Source organism: Apteryx mantelli, chromosome 12 (assembly GCF_036417845.1).
Source record: "Apteryx mantelli isolate bAptMan1 chromosome 12, bAptMan1.hap1, whole genome shotgun sequence".
NCBI lineage: Eukaryota > Metazoa > Chordata > Aves > Apterygiformes > Apterygidae > Apteryx > Apteryx mantelli.
The window spans coordinates 19,652,960-19,676,216 of record NC_089989.1 but is presented as its reverse complement, the minus strand read 5'-3'; the positions used below and the strand labels follow the sequence as shown (position 1 = coordinate 19,676,216).

At 51.5% G+C, this 23,257-nt stretch overlaps 1 protein-coding gene across 1 annotated transcript in view; it reads left to right on the top strand.

Moving 5' to 3' along the window:
* The first annotated feature begins 8,752 nt into the window (after positions 1-8,752).
* CADPS (calcium dependent secretion activator) overlaps positions 8,753-23,257 on the top strand; it is a 246,120-nt gene continuing 231,615 nt past the window's right edge. Inside the window, exon 1 of the mRNA XM_067303622.1 lies at positions 8,753-9,157. Coding sequence (XP_067159723.1) covers positions 8,753-9,157 — 405 coding nt within the window. The remainder of the gene's footprint in view (positions 9,158-23,257) is intronic.

Genomic DNA, 23,257 nt, shown 5'->3' with positions numbered 1-23,257 from the left:
ATGTTCACATGGTGACAATCAAAAAATGATCGTCTGGAGTTGCCGGAGAGGAGCGTCTTTGAGAAAACTCAACCAAAACCCCCTTGGCAATTCCTGAACTGCTCTGGAGAGGAGCCAAGCGCTCTCCTCCAAAAGGGCCTTAGGATGTCAAGGTTTTCACCAGCACTTCCAAAATATCCATAGGAGAAATAGCCGCTGTCTAGGTGTGCGAGCCTTCAGTAGGAGTAAATCCACCGTCCCTCACCTCTGCAGACCCTTTGGCTCTTGCCAGCCCTGGGCCAGCTCCTCGATGGGGCATGCAATGAGCTGGATCTTATTTGGGTCCTGTCTGACAGCAACAGCAAGGTCCTTGTAAGCAGAATCAAGTCTGTTCACCAAGGAGGGGCAAGTCCTTTGCTGAATTACTAGCGGAGAAACTTGCAAGTGCCGTGAGCCCTTGACGTGCCCCCGGTGCGCATCCTCCACAGCACCCGCACCGTGTCTCCGGGAAGCGCACGAGCAGCCGGCTGGTATTTGTGTCGAATTGTTGATATGTAAGCAGGGAGCATGCTGTGCATTTAAATCACTTACACACTAAATTTGGAACAGGAATCATTAAATATTTATTCTGTGCCTAAAATACTGCTCGAGCATCCTACTTACTGATATTACATATTAATTCACATAGATGTTGCAGTACTGATAATGCGTTTATTTAAAATGGTGACTCCGAAGTGTTCATTGTGATCGTGCTGTTTAATAAAAAGGTGAGATTCACGTTCCCAGAGAAATCCCATCTAGTCAGTCCTCTAAGCCTGAGAAAGTGGCTTGTGTACAGAGCAATTCGAGGGTTGATAATCACCGGGAAAAAAGCACTGGGTGGAAGTTTCTAGTGATCTGCTGAAGTTCAGTAGACTCAGATCTGCCAGGATAGAGGCAATTCAAAACCTAGCAGAAATTGCTAGTTATTTCCTTAGCAGTGGGAGTACTGTACATTCATAGAAGCAATCACTCAGCCAGAGCATAACTGCTACAAACTGATTACTACCTTCTCCAGGTGCTTTCTTGAAATGTGAGGAGCAGCAGAAAAACTATTGCAAGAGACTTAAAAATAGGTAAATACATACGCTTTGACAGCAATGACCCCAGGGATTGCAATCGGGCACTGAATTGCAGCAGCAATCCAGCCCAGGTTTTATGCGAGACCTGCACAGGCTGGACTAGATCAGCTGCAATTATCTCCAGGCTTTGGGCTGGCAGAGTAGGGTGCATTTAATACAGCTCCGTGTTCCTCCTATCTGCAATAAGCCTCGGTCATTTTTAATTATAGACGCCTTGAAAGCAGGGAGCCAGCACTGACTGGGCAGCAAAATATTGCTGCCGTCCTCTCGCTAGTCTTTGGAAGAGGATTTCAGTGCCGAACCTGACACGGATGTGATGCTGCCTGTCTGGCCAGAAAGCGGAGATGAACAGCTCATTCGTGGATTTTGCTCGGTAGCCACAAACGTTAGGTCTGCCCTCTTTCGGGGCCCGCCAGGGTGAAGTTAATTTGGTGTTTATTTAGTTTAACACCTGGCATAATGAACCCAATGAAGAGGCTGTGAAGATCGGAGGCAGATCCCGGGCTGAACGCCTGGGACCTGTGGCTGGTGTCGAAGCTGAAGGAGGTGGGAGCGTGGCCGATGCACACAGCGCCTTTCCCCGTGTGCAGCACGTTCCCACCTCCCACTCCATCATGTTGGAGAAGGAAATTCGGCCTCTCCTCCGCCCTGACGTGCCGCTCACCACGCTTCACCCCCTTTCTCCCACCAGGGTTTGCACTCCCCCATTGCCCCGGAGCAACATCAGGTGCCTCGGAGGAGCACGGATCACCTCGAGCATCCGCTGCAGGTCGCAGTGGGAAGCACCGATCGCCCGGCACTGCCGTTCACGTGGGCGAGGGTGCCGGGGTGCCTTCTTCCCCTACAGAGCCCCCCGGCTGCTGCTGCACGTCTAAATCCAGTTATCCGGGGGAATAAGCACTCCTACCTTACACACACAGCTATTTCTGACTCTGGATCCGGGCTGCTGTCGGAGCTCTAATCTCCTTGCGGATGCTGGTCAGCTCTAGCTAGCGGCGCCTGGCATCTGCATGGGGCGAGAGGCCTCCGAGGGCAGAGGCAAGGCAAACCGACAGTGTACGGACTTCTTGGAGGGACTGACATTTTTCCCAAAGCAGCCTCAAACGCGCTAACCATAAACAGGCTGGGAGGTGACCTCATTGCAAGCCCCAGTTTTCCATTTCTTTTGGTGCGAGGCACTCCACCTTTCCTCGCAGGAGTGTGCAGCCGGCTGCCGGTAGGCAGCTGCCACCACGGAGGAGGCAGATAACCTTTCCCGCTTTGTTATCTAAGGAAATAATGCTGCCCGACCATGCTGCTGCCTTGCCTTGCGTCCCAGAGATAGGCGGCTCTGCGACGGTGGTTTACGACGTCGCTCAAACGCTTTCGGGCTGAGGGTACGTTGTGGCAGATTGAGGCTGTTCAGCCTCAACCAGACCAGGAATCAGTTGTCTCAGGGTGCTGTGGGTGCTACCGGCAAACTGCCCAGTCTGAGGCCGCCACGCTCATGGCACGCAGGCCATGACCTTCTGCAATGCTGGCCAGCTCGTCCCACCACGGAGGAGACGAGACTCACTCGAAGCTGCCCTTTGAGGGGGAGTTTGCTGAAGAAAGGAAACTTTCCTGCCCAGGTTGCAATTCAGGGAGCCCTTTGCTATAAATATCCTGTAGGCAGGGCAGGCGAGAGGCTGAGCAAATGCTACAGCGCCGGCGGAGGAAGCGCTGCTGAACTGCAGCATTGGCATCGCTGGCTCCGGCACCACGCACAGCAGCAGCGGCTGGGGCCTCGCTGCCTTCGCCTCCTCGGGTGCCGCGGTGCTGAGCAAGGCCAGCTGCCCTCCCGCCCCATTGCTGCCCTCTCTCACGTGGCCCCGCTGCCGCTGGGATCCCAACGGAAACATCAGCTGAGTGCGCGGGAACGGGTGAAAAGAGCACTGTTTTAAGCCGTTGTGTCTGGAAGGCACAGCAATCTATATAATGCTGTTACCAAGAAACCAGGATTGTTTTCCGTTCTATTTTAGGAGACCGTGATACGAACAGAGCCTAGGACACACCAGGATTTCAATTTCCCTACTGTAAATTGGTGTCATTACCGAGGGGCAATGTTTCACAGCGGCACTCTGCAGCCGCAGACAGGACTCTGTTCATGCCTAAAAGAAATGACATGTTGCTTGAGCCTGCCCACTCCCGTGCTCCGGCTCTTCGCTCTCATAACTGCTGTTTTTCAATCTACCCAGCTGCAAGAGCAAACTGTCCAGTCCCTCGCAGTGCATATCCAAGGACATCGCAGCGAGTCCTCGGGAGCAGGTGCCATTTACTCTGTACTACCTATTGCACAGCCTGAGCAAGGCTGGCACTCAGCAGCTCCTCCTGCTTCTTCTTGCAGTTTGCTGCTAAAATTTCCTTTTGCCTCTCATTTTTATAAACTGGAAGGTCTTTTTAAGTAAACTGTTTGCCACTTATTTCAACTCTTTTTTTTCCTTCCCGTGTCGCCTGCTGTTACACGAAAGCCAGACTTTTATTGCAAAATTCCATTTTGAAAACGAGAAGCACAGCTGAACAAACACTTTATTTTGCATTTTGACTGCACATTGGCGAAGGGCCGGTGTTGCGGTGAGTACCAGCCAGCCAAACAAACGATCCCAGCTGCCTGCTCATGGCAGCCAGCCAGCAAGGTGCAGGACCAAGCGCCGACGTGGATGCACCTCCACCAGCCAAAATCAGGACCTGCTCCTCCAGTTTGTGTCCCAAAGCGAGAGTGAAACCCAACAGCACCCACCCCTGCACACTCCTGCAGTGTTTTCAAGCAAGTCCCCAACGTACTTCTAGGCATAAGGCAAATCCTCCTCAGCAGTTTCTAGACAGAAAACACCAGAGCTGGGCTAAGGACACGAGTTAGTTGGTGCATTACAGGATGGAGCTGGGACAAGCAGTGAGCACATCCAACACAAGCAGCCTGAAGGCCCCCTTGCTCTTCAAACCTCACTTACGTTTAGTGCATGTGGCTTCACGTGACCAAGTGGGACCTCAGGTGAGGCTAAGCGGCACAAGAGACATCCCTATACGTCTCTTTTCCCTCCTAGGCCATCTCCAATCTGCCATCGACATGCGCAGATTTTACAAAGGCATTAATCACTTCCAGCTTTCATAAATAATCTGTTTTAGGTCTTTAACCAGGATTAATAAAAGGAACACGGGTTTGTTTGTTTTTCATGCAAATGTGAGCCTCCCTATGGGAGCTATTCAGTTAAGCTCTCCCAAATGGCTGCTTTAAGTGGAGTTTCCTCTTTCGGAGGGTTTTTTCCAAACCGTTCAATGCTGCCAGCTTGCTTGCGACGGCATCCGCTCGGCAGCGCTGCAGCACCTGGTGCCTCGCACACTGGCACTTTCTTTCCCAAACAAGGGGCCCAGCCCTAGCCCTGCTTTTTTTTATGGTCATTTCCACAGATCATTATCTCCACGGGTTTCCTCCATCTAATGGGAACAAATGGAGAGGGACACAAACGTTACAGCAGTGTTTTTTTCTAATATCAGCAGGTTCTTCCATTTCACAGCTTGCAAGGCGGAAACAAATCTGAAACATTTCACAAAATATTTTTAATACCCTTCAACCTACTCTACGTGTAAGATCTCGCCCCAGCTGAGATCTCTTTCATGCAGCTGCAGCGGATCCCACCACAAGAGGCGAGGAGCGTTGTGCCCTCCTCCGGGATGGCACGGGCTCCCCCGTACGTGTGCATACTCACTGCTGCTTGTTTGCCGTGTAAATACACGCAGGCACCGAGGTCGAGTGTTCCCACACAGCGTGCGTTTGCTGTTACTGTAACAAGCCAGAGAGCTGGGAATGCAGATCCTTTGGATCTCATTAGGCAATTGTTCTAGAAAATGTTTTAAAAGAAGCAATTAATTTGCGATGCCGGGAACAAATAGTTAGGGGCAGATTTTTTGAAACCTCCTGGAGCCTGCTCCCAAGTGATATACTAGAAAGGGCTGTGGACCTTGCAGTTATGTTTTATCTTGAAAATGAACTGCCCAACATTACGCATCATTTTAACCTAAACAGCCTCCATTTCAGCATCCTGAGCAAACAGAAATATATACCAATATAATATCAAAAATGACTTGGCTAATGCTCTCATTTGTCTACATTTACCTAGTCATAATGGGTAATTACACAATTACCCACCATGATATATTACCACTGGAAGTTACACACGCATAATTATCATGATAGCTCCACTCATGCTGCTTCCCTTCCTGCCTGATGCAGGACAGTTGTGCCTCTCGCTAGGCTGCTCTGCTGTCTCATCCACCCCTATGTCAGACCGCATTTCTTGGTGGAAATAGAAAGCAAGAGACCTGAGACTCTTGCCCTTTGGTTTTTTCCATATTCATGAAGAGCATTAATGTTGCAGCTGTGCATTCGGACACAACAACAGGAAAGCAGGGCTGTGTGAGCTAAGGGAAGGGAAAGCCATCCAGCCCCCCGAGGGTGGCGGGTTCCTGCTTCTCTGGACCGGCTGCGCTTCCGCCTGAGCCTTGGTTAATCCGTGCCTGGATGCCTGGTTAGGCCCTTTCAAGCATATCCAATCTCGAAACTCCTCAGTGAGCAAAATCTCACCCACTAAAGGATAAATATAATTCTGAAAGGTTGTAAAGAAGAACATGCTTTTCTGGTGATTGTATGTGTCTATTTTGCATCAATCAATTAAAGAACCCTTCTCTGACAAGAAGTCAGTCTGCTTCTATAGACAGATACGTGATGTCTGTGATGTTCCTACCAGCAAAAGTTGTTTCTATCATCCCCAGCTGTTTTCTTGCAGCTAATCCACGTAGGGTTAACTTTAGCATTTCCATCCACTGAACCAGTTCACAGCAATCACTGCTGAAACAAAACCCTTCACAGAAAACTGCCCAGTTTTTCTCTGATTGTCTCAGAAAGTTTCATTGCTGTCATGTCTGGGACAGGGAAGACAGCAAGCTGTGGCTTTTGAACTTTTGCCTCCTAAACCATGAGGGAGAACATGTGCAACCACACATCATAGAAAGAAAAGAAATTTCTCTGTTCTCTAGTAAGATAAACAGCATTTCTTTCTAGGCCAGAAAACCCCAAAGACAAAGGCTGATTGTGTGATTACATATATATAACACCATTATAGGCACTGTAATTAATTCCTTTTTTTTTTGCCTTCACAGTTTGCACAAGTGGTCTCAGGGCAATGAGGTTTTTTTGATGGATAGTATAAAAAGTGCATCAGTTTTAAAAACCTCAAAAGACATTTTAAAAAATAAAAGAGAACTTAGCTGGGGAAAAGATCCTTGTGATGTTCATGCCATCTTAGTGGTGTTCATGACCAGCGTCGCTCAGGAGGGAAAAGGGCTCCCAGGGCTGCAGGGAAGAGGGGAATAGCCCAGCAACGGGGGGCTGCGCTGCTGCATTCGGCCCCTTCGCGTGTGCAGCACCACAGAGCGCCAGCAGATAAGGCTAATGAAAAAAATGGAAATCCATTTTCTATCTCCACCAATTTTTCAAGCTCTTCTTGCGGCTTTCAGAAAGGCAGAGCCCTAGAATGGCTACAGAAGTTTTTTCCAGACTCATCTGTTACGTTGAGCTTTTAATTAGAAGTAGGCAAAGAGCTTAGGAAGCCCAGCTGATGTGAAAACCCTCCTGCACTGTGCAAACACGCTGTCTGAAGCAGCACCCGCTCCTCCTCCCGTGACCTAATCTAATATCCCCATTACCAGGACTCCATGTTTACCTAGGCTGTTAAAAAGTGAAGCAAACAATTATTAACGTGTATCACAGGTGACAAATATTTTGACATTTACAAAAGAAGCACTAGTAATTAAGTAGAGAAGAGTAAGCCTTGAAAACACCCACCCACCACAAATACACACACACTCACAAACAAAACCTCAATCAGGCCTGAAAAATCACCGACCGAAAATTAAAATATTTAATACACACAATGTCTTCACTGATTCATCTCTAAGAGCTGCTTCTAAAATCCTTGTCTCGCTCCAGGTAATCTTCAAAGCAAAACACCACGATATCATTACACATGTAATAATTAGTGACTAAGGTGAAATATTTATTATCAGTATAGCTTTTCAATTAAGATTCTTAGTTGCTCTCTGGAAAGAGGACAGAGCGTGTCTCTTGACACGCTTAACACTTAAGCTGGTGCTTAACGCCGTTGCTGGTGGGGGCTGCACGGCCGGGAGCGCGCAGAGCCGGGGCGCAACACGGTCCCGCAGCCAGCGGGGTTGCCGGCAGCGAGGGCTGAGCGTCCCGACCCCGACCTGCACGTCCAAACCTCCCGGCAGCGAGGGCCGAGCGTCCCGACCCCGACCTGCACGTCCAAACCTCCCGGCGGCGAAGAGCCCGACTCGCAAGCAGCCGATTTCAGAGAGGCACCGGAGGCCAGCTCCTGGGAGAGGGGCTCTGCGGCATCCCCTCCTGCGGGCAGGCCGGCTGCCCCATGTCGGGCCCACGGACACCCCGTGTGGGGCCGGGGTCGCCCCACGCAGCCCCGCGGCCGCCCCAGAGCCCGCTGCAGCCGGGTGGGTGTGGGACACCGCAGCAGGATGTGGGACACTGCAGGAAGGTGTGGGGACACCGCAGCACGTGTGGGACACCACAGCACGTGTAGGAACACCACAGGAAGGTGTGGGGACACCGCAGCACGTGTGGGACACCACAGCACGTGTAGGAACACCGCGGGAAGGTGTGGGGACACCGCAGCACGTGTGGGACACCACAGCACGTGTAGGAACACCGCGGGAAGGTGTGGGGACACCGCAGCACGTGTGGGACACCACAGCACGTGTAGGAACACCGCGGGAAGGTGTGGGAACACCGCAGCACGTGTGGGACGCCACAGCACGTGTAGGAACACCGCGGGAAGGTGTGGGGACACCGCAGCACGTGTGGGACGCCACAGCACACATGGGACACCGCAGCAGGATGTGGGGACACCACAGCACACGGGGGACACCGCAGCAGGGTGCAGGACACCGCAGCACATGTGGGACACCACAGTATGTGTAGGACACCTTAGCAGGGTGTGGGGAAACAGCAGGAAGATATGGGGACACCACAGCAGGGCGCGGGGACATGGCAGCAGGCCGCGGGGCCACCCGCTGGGCCTGTGGCTGCAGCAGCGACTCTCGGCTGACAGGGACACTTTGGGCGCAGCCATGTCGGTTAGCAGGACGGGGACACCTGGGGCACAGCAGTGCCTGGGACAAGGACGGGGACACTGCGGGCACAGTGTGCCCCCGGCTTTGGGGACGCTCTGGGCGCGGCGGTGCCGGGGGGCACCGGGACACCCAGCCCCGGCAGCGGCCGTTGGGTGGGGGGGGGAGCAGGCAGGGCCTTGCCCCTCCCCCGCCCGGCGGCGGGCCGCGCCTTCGCAGCTGCCAGAGCGCATGCGCGGCGGGTGCCTCCCCTTCCCCCTCCACGCCCCCCCGCCGGGGCGGCGCGCGTCGCCGCCGTGCAGCACCGCGGCCAGCGCCGCGCGCGCACAGCGAGGGGGCGGGGCGGCGCGCGCGGGGCGGGGCGCGGCGGCGGCGGCGGCGCGCGCGGGGCGCGGCGGCGAGCGGAGCCGGGCAGAGCCGCGCCGAGCGGAGCCGGGCAGGGCAGAGCCGCGCCGAGTCGAGTCGCCGCCGCGATGTTGGACCCGTCGTCCAGCGAGGAGGAGTCGGAGGAGCTGGTGGAGGAGGAGAGCGGGAAGGAGCCGCTGGCGCCCGCGGCCGCGCGGCTCTCGCCCAGCCGCGCCGGCGAGGGCCCCGGCCCGGGCCCCGGCGGCGGCGGCGGCGGTGGCGGCGGCGGCGGTGGCGGCGGCGGCGGCAGCGGCGGGGGGCTGCAGCCGGGCGGGCGCGGTGCCGGCGCGGCGCGGCCCGCCAGCCCCAGCCCCTCGGTGGCCAGCGAGAAGGAGAAGGACGAGCTGGAGCGGCTGCAGCGCGAGGAGGAGGAGAGGAAGAGGAAGCTGCAGCTCTACGTCTTCGTCATGCGCTGCATCGCCTACCCCTTCAACGCCAAGCAGCCCACCGACATGGCCCGCCGGCAGCAGAAGGTACCGCCGCGGCCCGGCACCGTCTGCCTGCTCCCCTGCCCCACTACCCCCTGCCTGCCCCCCTACCTGCACCCCCTGCCTGCCTGCCCGCTCCCCTACCTGCCCCCTCTGCCCCTGCCTGCCCTCTGCCTGCTCCCCTACCTGCCCCCTCTGCCCCTGCCTGCCCTCTGCCCGCTCTCCTACCTGCCCCCTCTGCCCCTGCCTGCCCTCTGCCCGCTCTCCTACCTGCCCCCTCTGCCCCTGCCTGCCCTCTGCCCGCTCTCCTACCTGCCCCCTCTGCCCCCTGCCTGCCCTCTGCCCGCTCTCCTACCTGCCCCCTCTGCCCCCTGCTTGCCCTCTGCCTGCTCCCCTGCCTGTCCTCTCTGCCCTCTGCCTGCTCCCCTGCCTGCCCTCTCTGCTCCTGCCTGCCCTCTGCCCGCTCCCCTACCTGCCCCTCTGCCCCCTGCCTGCCCCCCTACCTGCACCCCCTGCCCCACTACCCCCTGCCCGCTCCCCTCCCTGCTCCCCTGCTCCTCTATCCTCTCGCTTCTCCATCTGCCCCCTACCTGCCCCCCTGCTGTGCCCTTCCCACACCCAGCCCGGCCCCGGTCCCTGGCACGCTGGTGCTCGCCAGGCCCGCAGCCGTCCGGGCACCCCAAGGGCGATCCCGGTGCAGGGCACCTTGGCCCCACACGGGAAGGGTTCATAGGCGGCCGCGCCGTCCCGGTGCACGGCGAAGCGCCCTGCCGCCTTCCCACCCCTCCTGCCTGGGCAGTCTCCCAGACACAGCCAGCGTGTTGGCATATGGTGTGCTCTTAGTTACACGATACAGGAATTCAGGAAATTTGGGATGTTGGCTGTCTAAAGGTTGTCTAAAGGAGGAAAATAGGTCATATTGCTGGAAGTTGCTAGCTGGGTACTCTTGCCTCCTTCATGCTCACTGTAAAGTGCACTTAACAGGGAGTGCAAGCGCCAGCTTAGGGAGTTGCAAAGTCTGGTTTCAACTTCTTGCAAATGTTTACGTGCGGTGTGCTTCGCGACACCAGCGCGTTAGCCAGATGTGGCAACAGAGCTTTGTGACGAAGTCGCTGACACAATACTGCCTATTCCTCCCCAAATGCGTCACCGCAGCACGGCAGTGCTGTCCAGACGGTGGCCAGGGAGGAGCAGCTCACCTGGCCTCCCCCGCCGGAGCCGGGGTGCGGCGGTGAGTGGGGAGAAGTGACGTTGGCTCCACCAGTTGTCGGCTACCTTTCCTCCAAGGCGCTAGCTTACAGGCCAGTGCAGAAATTAAGTTCCTCTGGGATGCAGACGCAGGTACACTTCGGTCAAACACAGCCGACTTTCTTCCTGTGGCAGTCTGAGTAGGCCCGTAATGGGACATAGCTTTCTGGAACGGCTGGCTGTTTTTTCCCATTTTTGGTTAAGTTTCTTAGCCTGCAGTTTTAATCCCAATACCATTCTGTGTTCACAAGTGACCTTTATAAATCAGGAAGACTCCTGGATGTATTGATGCAAATGACATTCGTTCAGTTCTGTTACACTACAGAACTATTATTAGTCATTGCAACATAAGGAGGTAGGAAAGTGCATCAGTACTGCACATAGTTTAAAGGCAATATAGGACAATCTGTTGTTGTTGGAAGGTTGAATGATCTGGTTTTGTTTGCTGAGTGAAATGCACAGATGAAGATATAGCTAGGTTTGGGGATATTTTTTTCCTATGTTGTCTTTTCAGACCCTTTTCAGCAGATTGTGGACTCTGAAAGACTTCTTGGCTTTGTTTCCTGTATGACTTGTTCAAATCGGAAAAATGAAACTTAAGTAATTGCTAGTTTTGCAGCAGTTAAAACAAGCAAACAAACCCAGAGCTGTTTCTCATGTAAAAGTGAACTGAGAATGGAAAGGAGTTTTTCCAAAGGAGCAGGCAGAGTCTTAGTTGTCTGGAGATGAGTGGCTGGAAAGGGCGAATCATAGTCTTTGAAATCAAAATACAGCACTGTGAAGAGATGGAAAGGGGAGAGAAAGAGAAAAGGGGGCAATAAAGTGCAGGTGAAACAAAAATGAGTAATGAGAAAAATGATAAACTAGCAGGAATACATGAGGGAATGGGGAGGTTAAACAGGACATTGGGAGAAAATAGTCCATTCTCTGTGAAATGAACAGTGTAGGAAAATAAGTTTTGCTTATTTATACAAAGAACTAAAATAGGAGTCTTTCAGGGGCTTACCGTCTCCCCCCAAACTTAGCAGTGAAATGGAATTTGGAAAGCTAAATGTAACCTGACAACACATGTCAAGTTGAATTCACCCTTTTAAAGGTGAATTCATTCTGGGTTTTCTTCTTCTGTATATTCCTATATTCATTTGTCACGGCAGTTTCTGGGAGTGAATCCTTGTCCTTTTTCCTTAGCTAAGGCTCCTATTAAGGCCAATTAAAGCACTGCTGGAGCAACGGGTTTGTTATTGGGCTCCATGTGATCTACTACTCCCCCACAGATTACTCCGGGAAAAACCTACCCTTCCTTTTCTAGCTTGCTCAGCCGTGGTATATTTTCAGTGTGAGACCAAAAAGTGAAGCGTGTTGGACTGCTTCCCTCTTGGGCACAGAATTTTTGTCACAGTTCTGCTGGATTTAATAATCTCTGTGGGAACTATGTTTATTTGTAGGCCTTCCGTAATGGCTAAATACCAGATGCTTGGAGGCTCATCAGGGTGGAGCAAATGCATTTTCCTCCTGAGGGGAGAAAGTGGGAGAGAAAGAGGTTTTGGCCCTGCTCTGGTGGGAGCTGTTGCCTCCGTTTCCCCATCCACAGGGTGCTGATAAACTGCTTCCTTCTCTGCATGTGATTCGCTTCTCCTGCCCCTCACGGCCTCCTGCTGAAAAGGAAAGGGTTTTGTCCCGGGAGAACCGTAAAGAAAGTAGAAGATCTCGGGGCTGGCGCAGCTTCCTCCGGGAAGCGTGGAGGCGAGGCCGGCTCGGGGGACCCTCCGCCACCGCTGAGCGCAGTCCAAGCGGGGTTACCCTGGCTTCGCAGCGGAGGCCCTTGCCCTGCAGCGCGGCTGCCCGGCACAATCCAGCTGCTCCGGGTTACCTGATAAGAGCCAGTCGATCTCCACGGGAGGAGCCCACAGCCTGGGATGGGCTGTCTTGCACACCGTCCCCACCGCGCTCCCCGGGCTGCTGCGCCTGGACTTCCGCTGCAGTTTGTATTTGCAATTATCTTAGGAACGAAAAGCAGAGGAATTGATTGTGCTGCAGTCGCAGCGTTCAAGTTCTTGCCTGTGCTAAAGATCCCGTGGTGCCTCCCCTGCGATGCATAGTCCTCCCGCTGTGATCCCGCAGGGCTGCGCGCTCCCGGCTGGTCGCTATCCGGAGCCCAGAGGCGGCCGCGCGTTATGGTGGTGTAACGCACTGACACCGCTGTTGCTGCTTCTGTGGCAGCACGCCTGTGTGCGGTGTTCTGGCGTTGGAAAATACAGCCTCGTGTTTTGCATAGCTTGGGAATCGCTTTGGGTTCCCTCTCGATACAAGGAAGCCTATATTTAAGGTACAGTTACAACGGAAAGATAATTACATGCGGTTTGATTAAATTATAATGTATATGAAAGCAAAGAGAACGGTAGAAATGTGTGAACTGACAGCTTAGCTGAGTATGTACTGCACGTGGGCGCAATATCGTTGCTTATTTATACCAGTAACAAACTCTGTTTCAAATTCCAAGAAGAATTCAAGCACGTGCTGCCCAGAGCTGGTATTTTCCTGATTTTGACACCTCAGAAATTTCAGAAACATGGTAAAAAGTGTTTTCAGATCAGCACGTTCAAACTTACACTTCTGCTTCAGATTTATCTTGATGTTTCTGTGTTAAGGCTTCACTTGAGTAAATACACATTTGTCATTTTATACCTATAAATTTTTTTTTATTTACATTTTACCAGCTTGATTTCCTAAGGAAAAAAGGCTTATTAGATACCTGCTTCTGCTGTCTTCCTTCCTTCTTAGATTACTCTTTTAAGCCACTTATGAATTCCAGGTACCTTTGACAGGGAGATAGTGGCCTGCAAGATATTAGTCCCTTAAAAGTTCTGTGAAAATAGGGAGATCGGTCAAGAAGTACCCCAGCTGAGAGGAAGGTGGCAGTGTGAGGTCAGCCCTTACTAGACACTAGAGAATCTCAGAAAAAGCCCTTATGAATACGGGGCCCAGGAGAAAAAGCTCCAGTCAGGGCTTGCACCTTACTAGACACCGAAGCCTCCAGCCTCGAGATGCAAATCAACAGGAAATCAGGCTTTGTTAGCGCTCTTGCTCTCGGAACAACGTGTTTTAATGCCACAGATGGTACTTAGCTTGCTAATTGCTTGCCCAGGATGTATTTAGCCTTTTCTCTAGCTCATGCTGACTTGCTGGAAGTAGAGTTGAGACAACCAACAGTGGCCTGTGCATTTCCCCGCTTGAGCCCAATTGTCTAAAGGCTTTGAGAGGAGAGCTTTGCCGGTAGCCTGAGGAGCTCAGGCAATGCATATGCCTTTTTTTACTGAAGCAGTCCTCATGCCCCTTTTAGTCTCTTGTATTTTTTTTTGTCCATGTGAAAACCTTGATTCCTGGTCTGTTGCAAAGCAGACATAGGCTCCTGCTTGGATGCTGCTGGGAGGATGTGGGTTACGTCTCTTTCCAAGTACAGTCACGGCTCCTTCAAAACACAGCAGACAAAACCTACAGTGCAGCACGGGAATCAGTGTTTGTTCATTCTAAATAGCATAAACAGGAAGATCTTCTTCAGATGATCAACATCTCCTTGAAAATGCATGTTCAGAAAGGGGCAACACGAGGAACTCCTTAGAAAAAAAACGTGGTGAACGCATTAGGCCAGGCATTAAAGCGGTCATGATTGTATTCAGTCATTTTCCAGCAGTGCTGTTCTCCTCTGCAGACCTGGGGAGCAGGCAGTCAGTGCATGCAAGATTAACATCAGCTCCCAGCAGGGTAACCAAGGAATGAAAAAGTTCAGCTCAGTCAGTTGCGGATTCCCAGAGCTACTCCTGGTGGAGATGGGTTGTAACTTGGATCCCTGTCTGAGCCTGTGGGATGACACAGGGTGTGTTACCAAAATTGTCATTCGGATTCAGCAAAGCACTGAAGCTTGTTCTTTGCTGAATGGTGATTGCTCTAAGCACCATGCTTAATGCTGAACAGGTGTGAGGGATCAGAAACTCTGTTAAATCAGTTACAACACATCTTAAAATACCAAATTGCTGCCATTTTGGCATGCATGCGAAGCTACAACAGTTAGGAACATAGTAAAGCTAGTACAGCCTTCCAAATAGTCGCATGTTTCTTCACTATCATTGGCTGGATAAACTGTTACTCTCATGCCATGCTTAAATGAGTTGTCTCTTAAAACTACTGGTACATTTATGCTCCTGGGACAGACCGTGACTCAGGTGGTGTTGAGACTTGTTTTAGCAGCTTTCTCCTAAAGCAGTCGTGATTTATGGTCAGATTCTGCCCTGCTGGACTCAAACCCTTGGAAGAGTGCTTTTTCTCAGTTCCACAGGCCAGGAGAGGAGAGGTGCAGACTACACACTGCCTGGGGTTTTTGTTTGTTTGTTTGGGTTTTGGGGGGTTTTTTGTTTTGTTTTGTCTTGTCTTTTCCCCAGTCCTCAGTTACTCTCCAGTGCTGTGCAAGAAGTAGATGCAAGGTCCAGGCAGATCTAAAGCGTGAGCTGGGCCCCATCTGTAGCTCTGTAGTTGCAAGAGAGCTCATCATAACCTAGTGAGCTCTGCAAGATGGTTGTTAGTGTTGTGCCCTCAGAAACACTGGAAGAGTAGTTGAGGGCTGTGTCTTTGCTGCTTGGCTTGCTCATTGTGGGCATTGGCCACCACCATGGTCAGATGAGAGCCATGTGTGTGGCTGGGATCTCAGGGCCATTCCCAGGTCAGATCTGCGCTAACCCTGAAATGAAGACAAGCCTGCCACATTTCCCTGCTGCTTGGGAAACATTTACGTGGAGAAGAAAGTATGGCACATTTGATAAGTGACATTCTTTTGCAGTGTGGAAAACAGCATGATTGCTGTACTCAACTAATTGCCTGGAATCTACAGAAAATGGTTATTTTCAGTTAAAACACTTATCATTCATTTTGTTGGTGCCTTATCTTAATTTAATTCTAGCAGATATTAAATTTTTGTCATACTTTGGCTATTTATATACTTGCAGCTTATTGAATTGGGAAGCAGGTAATTAAATAGGCTGTAAGCTTGGTTTTTGGCTGTTGTAAAACTTTGCAGTTGCTGATCTGTAGTCCAATGATTCAATTATTGTGGGTGGTACCTCTCCAACCAGAGATGTTATGAACTAAGAGTGGAGAAGACTCATCAGATAATGCAGTTCCAACCCCTGCTGAAGCCCATCATTTACAAAAAGTATTATTTATGGCCTTGCTTTGCATAGTCTAGACACTCTCCCTGAAGCACTTTGCCTTTTGCATAACTTGTAATTCCTTTTGCTGAATTATGAGTCACTTGTTCTCAGTTCACCTAAGCGGGAAGCAGTCAGCAAGTCATTTCCCTATGTAATTTTTTGTTAGCTGAAGCAGTCTTTTACTTTTTTAGGGTCATTTAGCAGTAGGATCCCAGCCATCACACTACTGGTACTAGCAATGTATATATATAAACCCTTTATAGCTACTGCAAATACTTTAGTCCAGAGGGGTACCTGGTAAACATCATACTACTACTTAATTATGTAGGCCCAAGTAATATGCTAAGTCAGTGAGTACGGTATAATCAATAAAGCTGAAGAGCAGAATTTCAGTCTCGGGTGGTGTCAACATGTATTTGGCTAGCGACTTCAGCAGAGCCAGGATTTTGCCCATAAAATGATCACTGGGAACCATATATGTTTTAGTATGTCTTTGAAAATTAAGACTTATTAAAACAATTGAGAATCTTTAAAAGCAACAGGAGAAGGGACCCTCCTTGGTGGTAAGCAGGTCTCTTCCATTTGTTACCCGGAAGGATGGCCAACCCCCAAAGGTGGGGTTTGTTTCCAGCTCTTTCTCCTAATGCATCCCTGGAAATGGAGCAGCACAGGTGCAAGGGAAGATGGCATCTCTCTTCCCAGCTCTCCGAGGGATTGATACAGAAACAGGAAGAAAAGACAAACTTGCCAGAATTGCTTTTCTGGTTCTCCCCCCGCCACCGATGTGCAGCCTGGAAGTGGCACTACCGAGTCCCTTCAGGTCAGAAGTGGGTCATTCTTCGCATTGGACACACTCTGAGGAGCAGCAGCAGGGTCCAGCCATGTCTTCATGAGGGTGGGCTGGAGGGGAGGATGGACTTCAGAGATGACAAGTTGGAGGTGTTTAAATTAAAGCATCCAAGTTTAAATTAAAGTTTAAATTAAATGATCTTTATATGTCATCTCCTGCCACTTTGTGAGAGGCTGCTCAGGTGTAGTTCATACCCTGAGGAACTACGAATAGAAGCTACTTATTAAGAAATGGTTTACTGAGATCTACCCGTTCTCGTCCTTCCTGGACTGCTGCCTTGTGAATGGCACCAGTTTTGCCTGCTATAGCTTCTGAATTTGACTCTGTGCTGAGCTGGAGAGGGCAGCAGTGTAAGTTTGCAGATACTGTGAGTTTGCAGTAATCGCAGATGTTTATTAGTTGCAATGGCTGTTTGCAATCGATTGGGTGTACAGGGCGCGCTGACTGTTGTAGGAAGCAATCCTCCCTTCTCCAGGGAATTTACTGTGTAGAAGTCCAGATGATGCTAGCTAGGCATTACCTAGCTAGATAAGGCGATGGGGAAGGCTTGTGTCGGATTGCCGGATTTCACCATCCTGAGCCCCCCGAGCACGCTGCGGGCTGTTGAACGGAGCAGCCCCTTGCTGCCTCGGAGCTGCTCAGAAAAGGGCAGCACTGGCCCTTTTTGAGGGTGCAGAGATTGCAAAGGCAGTCGGCCCTGCCGGAGGGGTGCGAGAGCGGCTGCTCGCGCGCTGATCATACCCGCGCGAAGGCTGCTTCCCAGTTCGGGCTCCCGGCAGCAGGCGTGAGCGGGGAGCCGGACGGGGCGGTGAGCCAGCAGTGCCCGTGGCCGGCTGTGTCTACCTGCTGGTCCCGGCTCTGTGACTCACTGGGATGAACGGAGGCAAAGAGTGAATGAAGGCGGAGGCTGCAGGAGTGGGTGGAAAGCAGGACTCCATCTGGGAGCGGGAAGGGACAGGCTGTGTCTGTGCTCCCTGCCTGGCTGGTGGCACCGCAGTGAGAGAAGGGAAGCTGACTGCGTTTGATATTCTGCCATCTGAGGGAATATTAGCTAGTGTTCATAAATATGGCACCTTGCTGACCAAAGTGATATATGATGTTAAAGATGTTAGTTCAATAAGGAGGCAGATTTGGGGTCAACAACTTTTTTTCTTCCTGTAAAGCAAGTGGATTTTTCTGTAAGTGTCCTCAGTGCTCCTTCCACCACCCATCTCATACCCAGCAAGACTTTGCTTTGCTTGGAAATAAACTCTAATCCCAAGGAGAGACTCACAGAGGTGCCGTCCAGCCAACTGGCCAGTTACAACAAAATATTGCAAAGGCACTTTGAGCTTGCGTTAGCTGGCCTTGGCATGTGGCCTGTGCAGATGGCTGTGGAAGGGAGAAGTTTTACCATGAGCAGCTGGCCAGACGCAGCCTGGTTTCCATGGCTGAGGCTCAGTGCTCCCGTCAGATGTCATTGACTGGTGGGGGGAAGGAGAGGAGAATTTCAGATGTTATGTTTTAGACACACACAAAAAAAAATCTGATGATTTGGGAGCAATTAATTAAATTAAGGTGTTCAGGATTGTTATCGGGACTTCTGTTAATATGAAAGGGGAGCTAGCCTTTGCAAGGCAGATTTCACCTTGGTCGCCTGGTGTGCTATGAAGACGTGACTGGCGGTGAGGGATAGATGCTCTTGCACCTCAGTAGCAGAGGGTTTAGGCAGCTGGGAAGTGATATGGGCATCACACAAGCAGAATATCAAAGAAAGGTGGATATGCTCTACGATCCTAATATCTCTTCCCAGTCCAGCAAAAGGGCACACATGCTTTGCATGGTGCCAGTGTAGAGTTTGCTTTTGTTATCTAGACTTGTAGATTTACCTTCCGTCCCAGCAGACTGTTCCCACCCTTGTAATCAGAGATTAGACTCATCACTGCTTTAGAAGGAAGCTAATGGGGTGACGCAGCAGGAGCCAGCTGCTTTGTTACCTGCATGGTGACAATGCAAGGATGAAGGAAGGACACAGCAAGCGCTTCCTCAGCGGCAGGCGAGGCTGCGTGACCCACGAGCAATACTTACTCCCTGGTGCAAAACCCAGCGTTGGCAGCCCCCCCAGCACCATAGACCACCCTTTGCAAGCAAGACCTCTAGGCAGAAACCATCTGCTGCTGTTATCTGGGGACGTGCAGCTGTCTGAACTGCATGGATTTTTTTTGATGTGTAGCCAAGAAATAGCCGGAGTTAGGACTGCAGAGACTTTGCGCATGCTCGGTCGTTCATGAGGGCAAAGCAGCTCCCAAGCGCGAGTCAGTGCTGGCGCTCTGCAGGAAGGAGAGGGGAGCTGGGAAGGGTACCAAACATGACAGGGAATTCGGAACTGAGAAGTCACAGCTTTTCTCTCTGCCTTTCTCTGTCACTTTGCAAGTATTGACCTTTGGTGCTCAGGTCGGTGAATGACTTTTTCCTCTTCAGGAGGGTGACTCCTAAGAGAGCCTGGGGCAGAGAGCAGGGTGACACTGTTCCCAGTTCTTAGATAAAGCTGCTTTTCCACTTCCTTGTGCTTTGCAGCTGACTTGGTCCATGGTCCTGCAAACCCAGGGCAGTGCTGGAGGGGGAAGACCTGTCTGTGTGCCTGGTGCCCCCCTCCCCCCCAAAAGTCAAGCAGAAAAGCTGATGCCTTCCCTGCCCTGAGATGTGGGTCTACGCAGCTATTCTGCAAGGCTTGAGCCACTGAGCCAGGTTGTGGAAAGCAACTCAAATGGTCGTTGGGCTCATGAAATAACCCGGGGTCCCAGTTGTCAGTGAATCCAGTGCTCAGATCTGCCTTTGACTCCAGGATGCTATTTTTCTTTTCTAGCTTCTAGCTGCCTCAAGAGAGAAAGGGAGAAGGTTAAATGCCTCTCCCGTCCCCCAAACCAAACTGCTGTCCTAAAGAAACTCGGATAATGCAACGATGTTTTACACTGGCCGAGGATCTGTCTGGTGCAATCTCTGGTCGTCGGCAAGTTCCCCACATCTCAGTGACGCCTTTCTGCTCTTAAAAACGTTGGTCGTGCTGCTGCAAAGAATCTGCCTGTACCATCAGCGGGAATCTCTTGGGGTAGATCTGCTCTCAGAGGGCTGCTTGGTCCCCAGGGCCTGCCTTGGCCTGTTCCCCCAGCAGCCTGAGCTGCGTGTGTGGCGATGAGAGCACCTCGCAGCAGTCGGGGCATTTGCTCCAGCCTAGCTGGCGCAGGGAGGAGAGGCTGGGCAGTGAATAGCATCAAAGAGGTTGTTCTTTAAATAGTGAGCTGCCTGCTTGCACAAGCTGTCGTGATCCTGTATGGGCTGTGCTGAAATGTGGGCATCCCCCTGAGGGGTTTCGTCAGCCATCTCAGGGGACGGAGCTGTGTGTCTGTGGAGCAAGCACGCCTGAGGCACAGGTGGTCAGGACACCAACAGGCTGACAGCAGCTTGGGAAGCGTGCTCATGGATGGTGGGGAATGGGTTTGGCATTTGAATTTCACTTTTAAACCTCTCTTTTTGCTTGCTCCCTGTGTGCAGGTACCTGTGTGCACAAGCTCATGTAAGGACGATGAGCTGGGTAGGGCAGGATTTCCTGGGTACTGGAGAGCAGCATGGTTAGCAGTGGGGTTAAAGGATCTCTCCATGAATGAGAGCCACTGAACTGTCCAGACCCCAGTGGGGTACATGCTGCTGGCTGGCATAAAAAGGATGGTCTTTTCTAAGGTTGTTTTACATCTCTGCTGCTGAACTTTTGTTTTGCCTTCCTCAGACTAAGACCTCCAAAGTCTCCATTGCAAAGCCCTTGCTTACTGCGTTTTTCATACAGGAAGATGTGTGGTAGAAATTCTTTCTGTAATCTCTCTTCTCTCAGCTGTATCTCACCAAAATATTCCTGTCTGTGCAGAAGTAACCCCAAAAGTGAATCAGATCCTACCGAGCGGGACAGTCTTCCCATCGCCTATTTATAGTGCATGCAATTATGCTTCATGCATCTTGGAACTCTAATTGCCTTTTTATTGCTGTTTAGCAGTGTGTTAAAGGTTTCTGAATACTCGTGAATACTTGTTTTCTCATTAGCTCTATTTATTCCTCCTTTGGCTCCCTTCCTCAACCTCATCAAATTTAGTATCTTTTCCTTGCCTGCAGGGCCTTTGACAACTCTGCCGCTTCTTACTTGTTCTCCTGTGTCCTTTCTCATGTTGCTGCTCCAGATGCTGCGTGTTCCCGGATCTCACTCCAGCAAACCATCGGGGCCCATCTCCTGCTAGGGGCTCTGTGTCTGGTGTGATGCCCTGCCTGCGGTCCCCTTGCTGGGTGGGCTGGCTCGGGCAAGACGCCGCGGTGGTTCCTCAGGAAGCTGCCTTGAATCAGGCAGGGCTCGTTAGCATGCCGAGGCTGCCCTAGCAATTAAGGGCAGGTACATGATGCAGGAATCGGGCGCAATGGTTAAGAGTCTGGAAACAAGCTGATATTAGGGATTCATAATTGAGAGTTGGTAAGCAAGGTGGGAGGCAGGTGCTGTGGTTTGAGGTCACCCATGTGGATTTGGTTTGCCAAGGTGGTCCAGGAGCTGGCCCACTCCCAGGGCAGGTTGTGTCTGTACCAGGCTGGGAGACAGCAGAAGCCACAGGGGTTAATCCAGATACAAATCGCTCTGCACTCTGAGCCATGCGGTGAGGCTGCCTCTGCTACCCAGGCTCTGGTGGGAGATGTCATTATTTTGGACTCCTTTGCACTGAGCTCTTTGGCAGTTCGATGGCCCTCTTGGGACTCTGCAGAGGCTGGGCAGAGGTCATGGCTTTATGGGAAACGGCTTAGGAGTCTGCCCGGAGCTGCTCTGGCTCTGCAGCAGCGCTGAGGTTGTCTCACGGCTTACAGCTTGCTGGAGGATGTCGCTGCCTTGCTGAAGCTGGCTTGGGCCTGCCAGGGCTTATTTGCTCGTGTTGCAGGCCCTGTCAAAGCAGCCGTGCTGTTCTGGGAGCCCAGGGGTTTGTAACTGCATGTACCCAGTGCTGCTCCAGGACTAACAGCCCCTGTGCAGCACAGCCCCCCTCTAAAGCCGCAGTGTGGGGTCTGGTGGGTTGGGGGCATCTGCCACTGATGTCACTGGAATTGCATTTTTAGCGCTTTGAGTGGATCCTGTACCTTTTTTCACCTAGCTGTTCTCTCTGAAGGCTGCAGCAAAGTGGCTTTTGTTTGTGCTGCACCTGGCACGCTGCGCGAACCTAATTAGGACTGCTCCTAACTAGCCAAACAGGAGCCTGGATTTGTCTCAATAGTCGTTGAGTACAAAGTCCTTTTCAATGTTATTTGCTTTATGTTTTAGCCTTGTTGTGTGGCATTTCCGTAGGTTGAATTAATTTAATTATCCCCTGAGGTGTCTGCTTGCTCACAGTTGTCCAGGACTTCTTTGCCCTCTTCCTGTGTATTGAGGAGCCCACATAACTCTGAATCATCAGTAAATGAAATCATGATGTTTGTTTGTTCTTCCAGGTCCGTGATATACACAATAAATGAAAATGTTCTTAATACCAATCTATGTGCCTCCCCTTTAGGAACTTGATATATTCCGAAATGCTTCCTAGCTTCATACATCCCAGCCACTCGGTCCTAATAGCATTCATATTGACAAGAGGGATTAATATTTTATGTGAAATTGTATCAAAAGCTTTCTCAGCCTGCAGGTAACTTGCCCCCAACAGCCTTAGCACACCTATTAAGCGTGATGCCAGTTCCGTGAAGACTTGGTGACTGGGCTTAGTTAAATAGCCTTCGGCTTTCTCGAGATCGCCAGTTCAGAGGTGGGCGAGAACACTGTGACTCCAGCCTTCCTCTGCCTGAAGCTAGCAGCAGCCTGTGACCTGGCTGTAGTCACAACCTGGGCTGCGCCGGGTTTCTCCAGGCTAGGATCCTCCTGAGTATGCTCCAGCCAAGTGCTGGGGTTAATTAGTCAAAGTGCAAATTACTGAGTTGGAACAGACTGGAGCTCCCTTGTCTTGCAGGATATTTACCACTTCAGCTCTCTCCTGCCTCTCCCTTGCTGTCCAGCGCAGCGTTCTCCCTTTGCACCAGCAGAAGGCAAATGCAACATGTGTGTTGGCTGGTACCCAGCTGGGAGCGTTTTGCACCAGCTGAACGCTAGTACAGGTGACTGCACAGCTAGGAACCCACCTGGCTGGCTTTCCAGTGGACTGGCCTGTTGCTCTAATAGCTACTCTACCATTTGTCCAGGTCTGCTGGATTTGGAGGGGGGGGTTAGTATTTCTGAGGTGGCAAATTGACTCAGCACACACAGTGCACAGTGGGATGCCATGCAGTAGGTTGATGGGCGCTGTTGTAGCCCTCACAACATACCCTGATGAGAGGATCGTTGTGCTCAGTGAGTTATGGCTGGGTGAAAGCAGAGGAGGCAGAGTTCAGCAGCTTGGATGGTGACTGGGGACTGGGGTTTCAGCTGGATCACAAGTTCAGCTCCCTGCCAGCTCTTTCATAAGCTCACACAATTCTCTGGATCTTTCTCAAGCTGCCATCAATAAAAAGGTGATAAAAGTACTTCTTTTTCTCTGTAGAGTGCTGGAAGGTAGTGAGGGCTTATGAGATGCTCAGTTAATTGTTTTGCGTAGGATGTGTAGGTCCCCAAGAGCACTAGAACTGGACCCAGAAAGAAAGGCTGTGCTGTAGTTCAGAGACACGTGGACACTGAACACCCATGGGTTGCCCCTTCCGTGACTTACTGTGTCCTCCGAGCAGCCTCTGCAGCTGCTCCCTCTTATAATAAGACAGTTAATAGTCTTGCATAATTCATGGTTACGAGTTGTACACGCTTGATGATAAAAGGAGCCAATGTTTAAT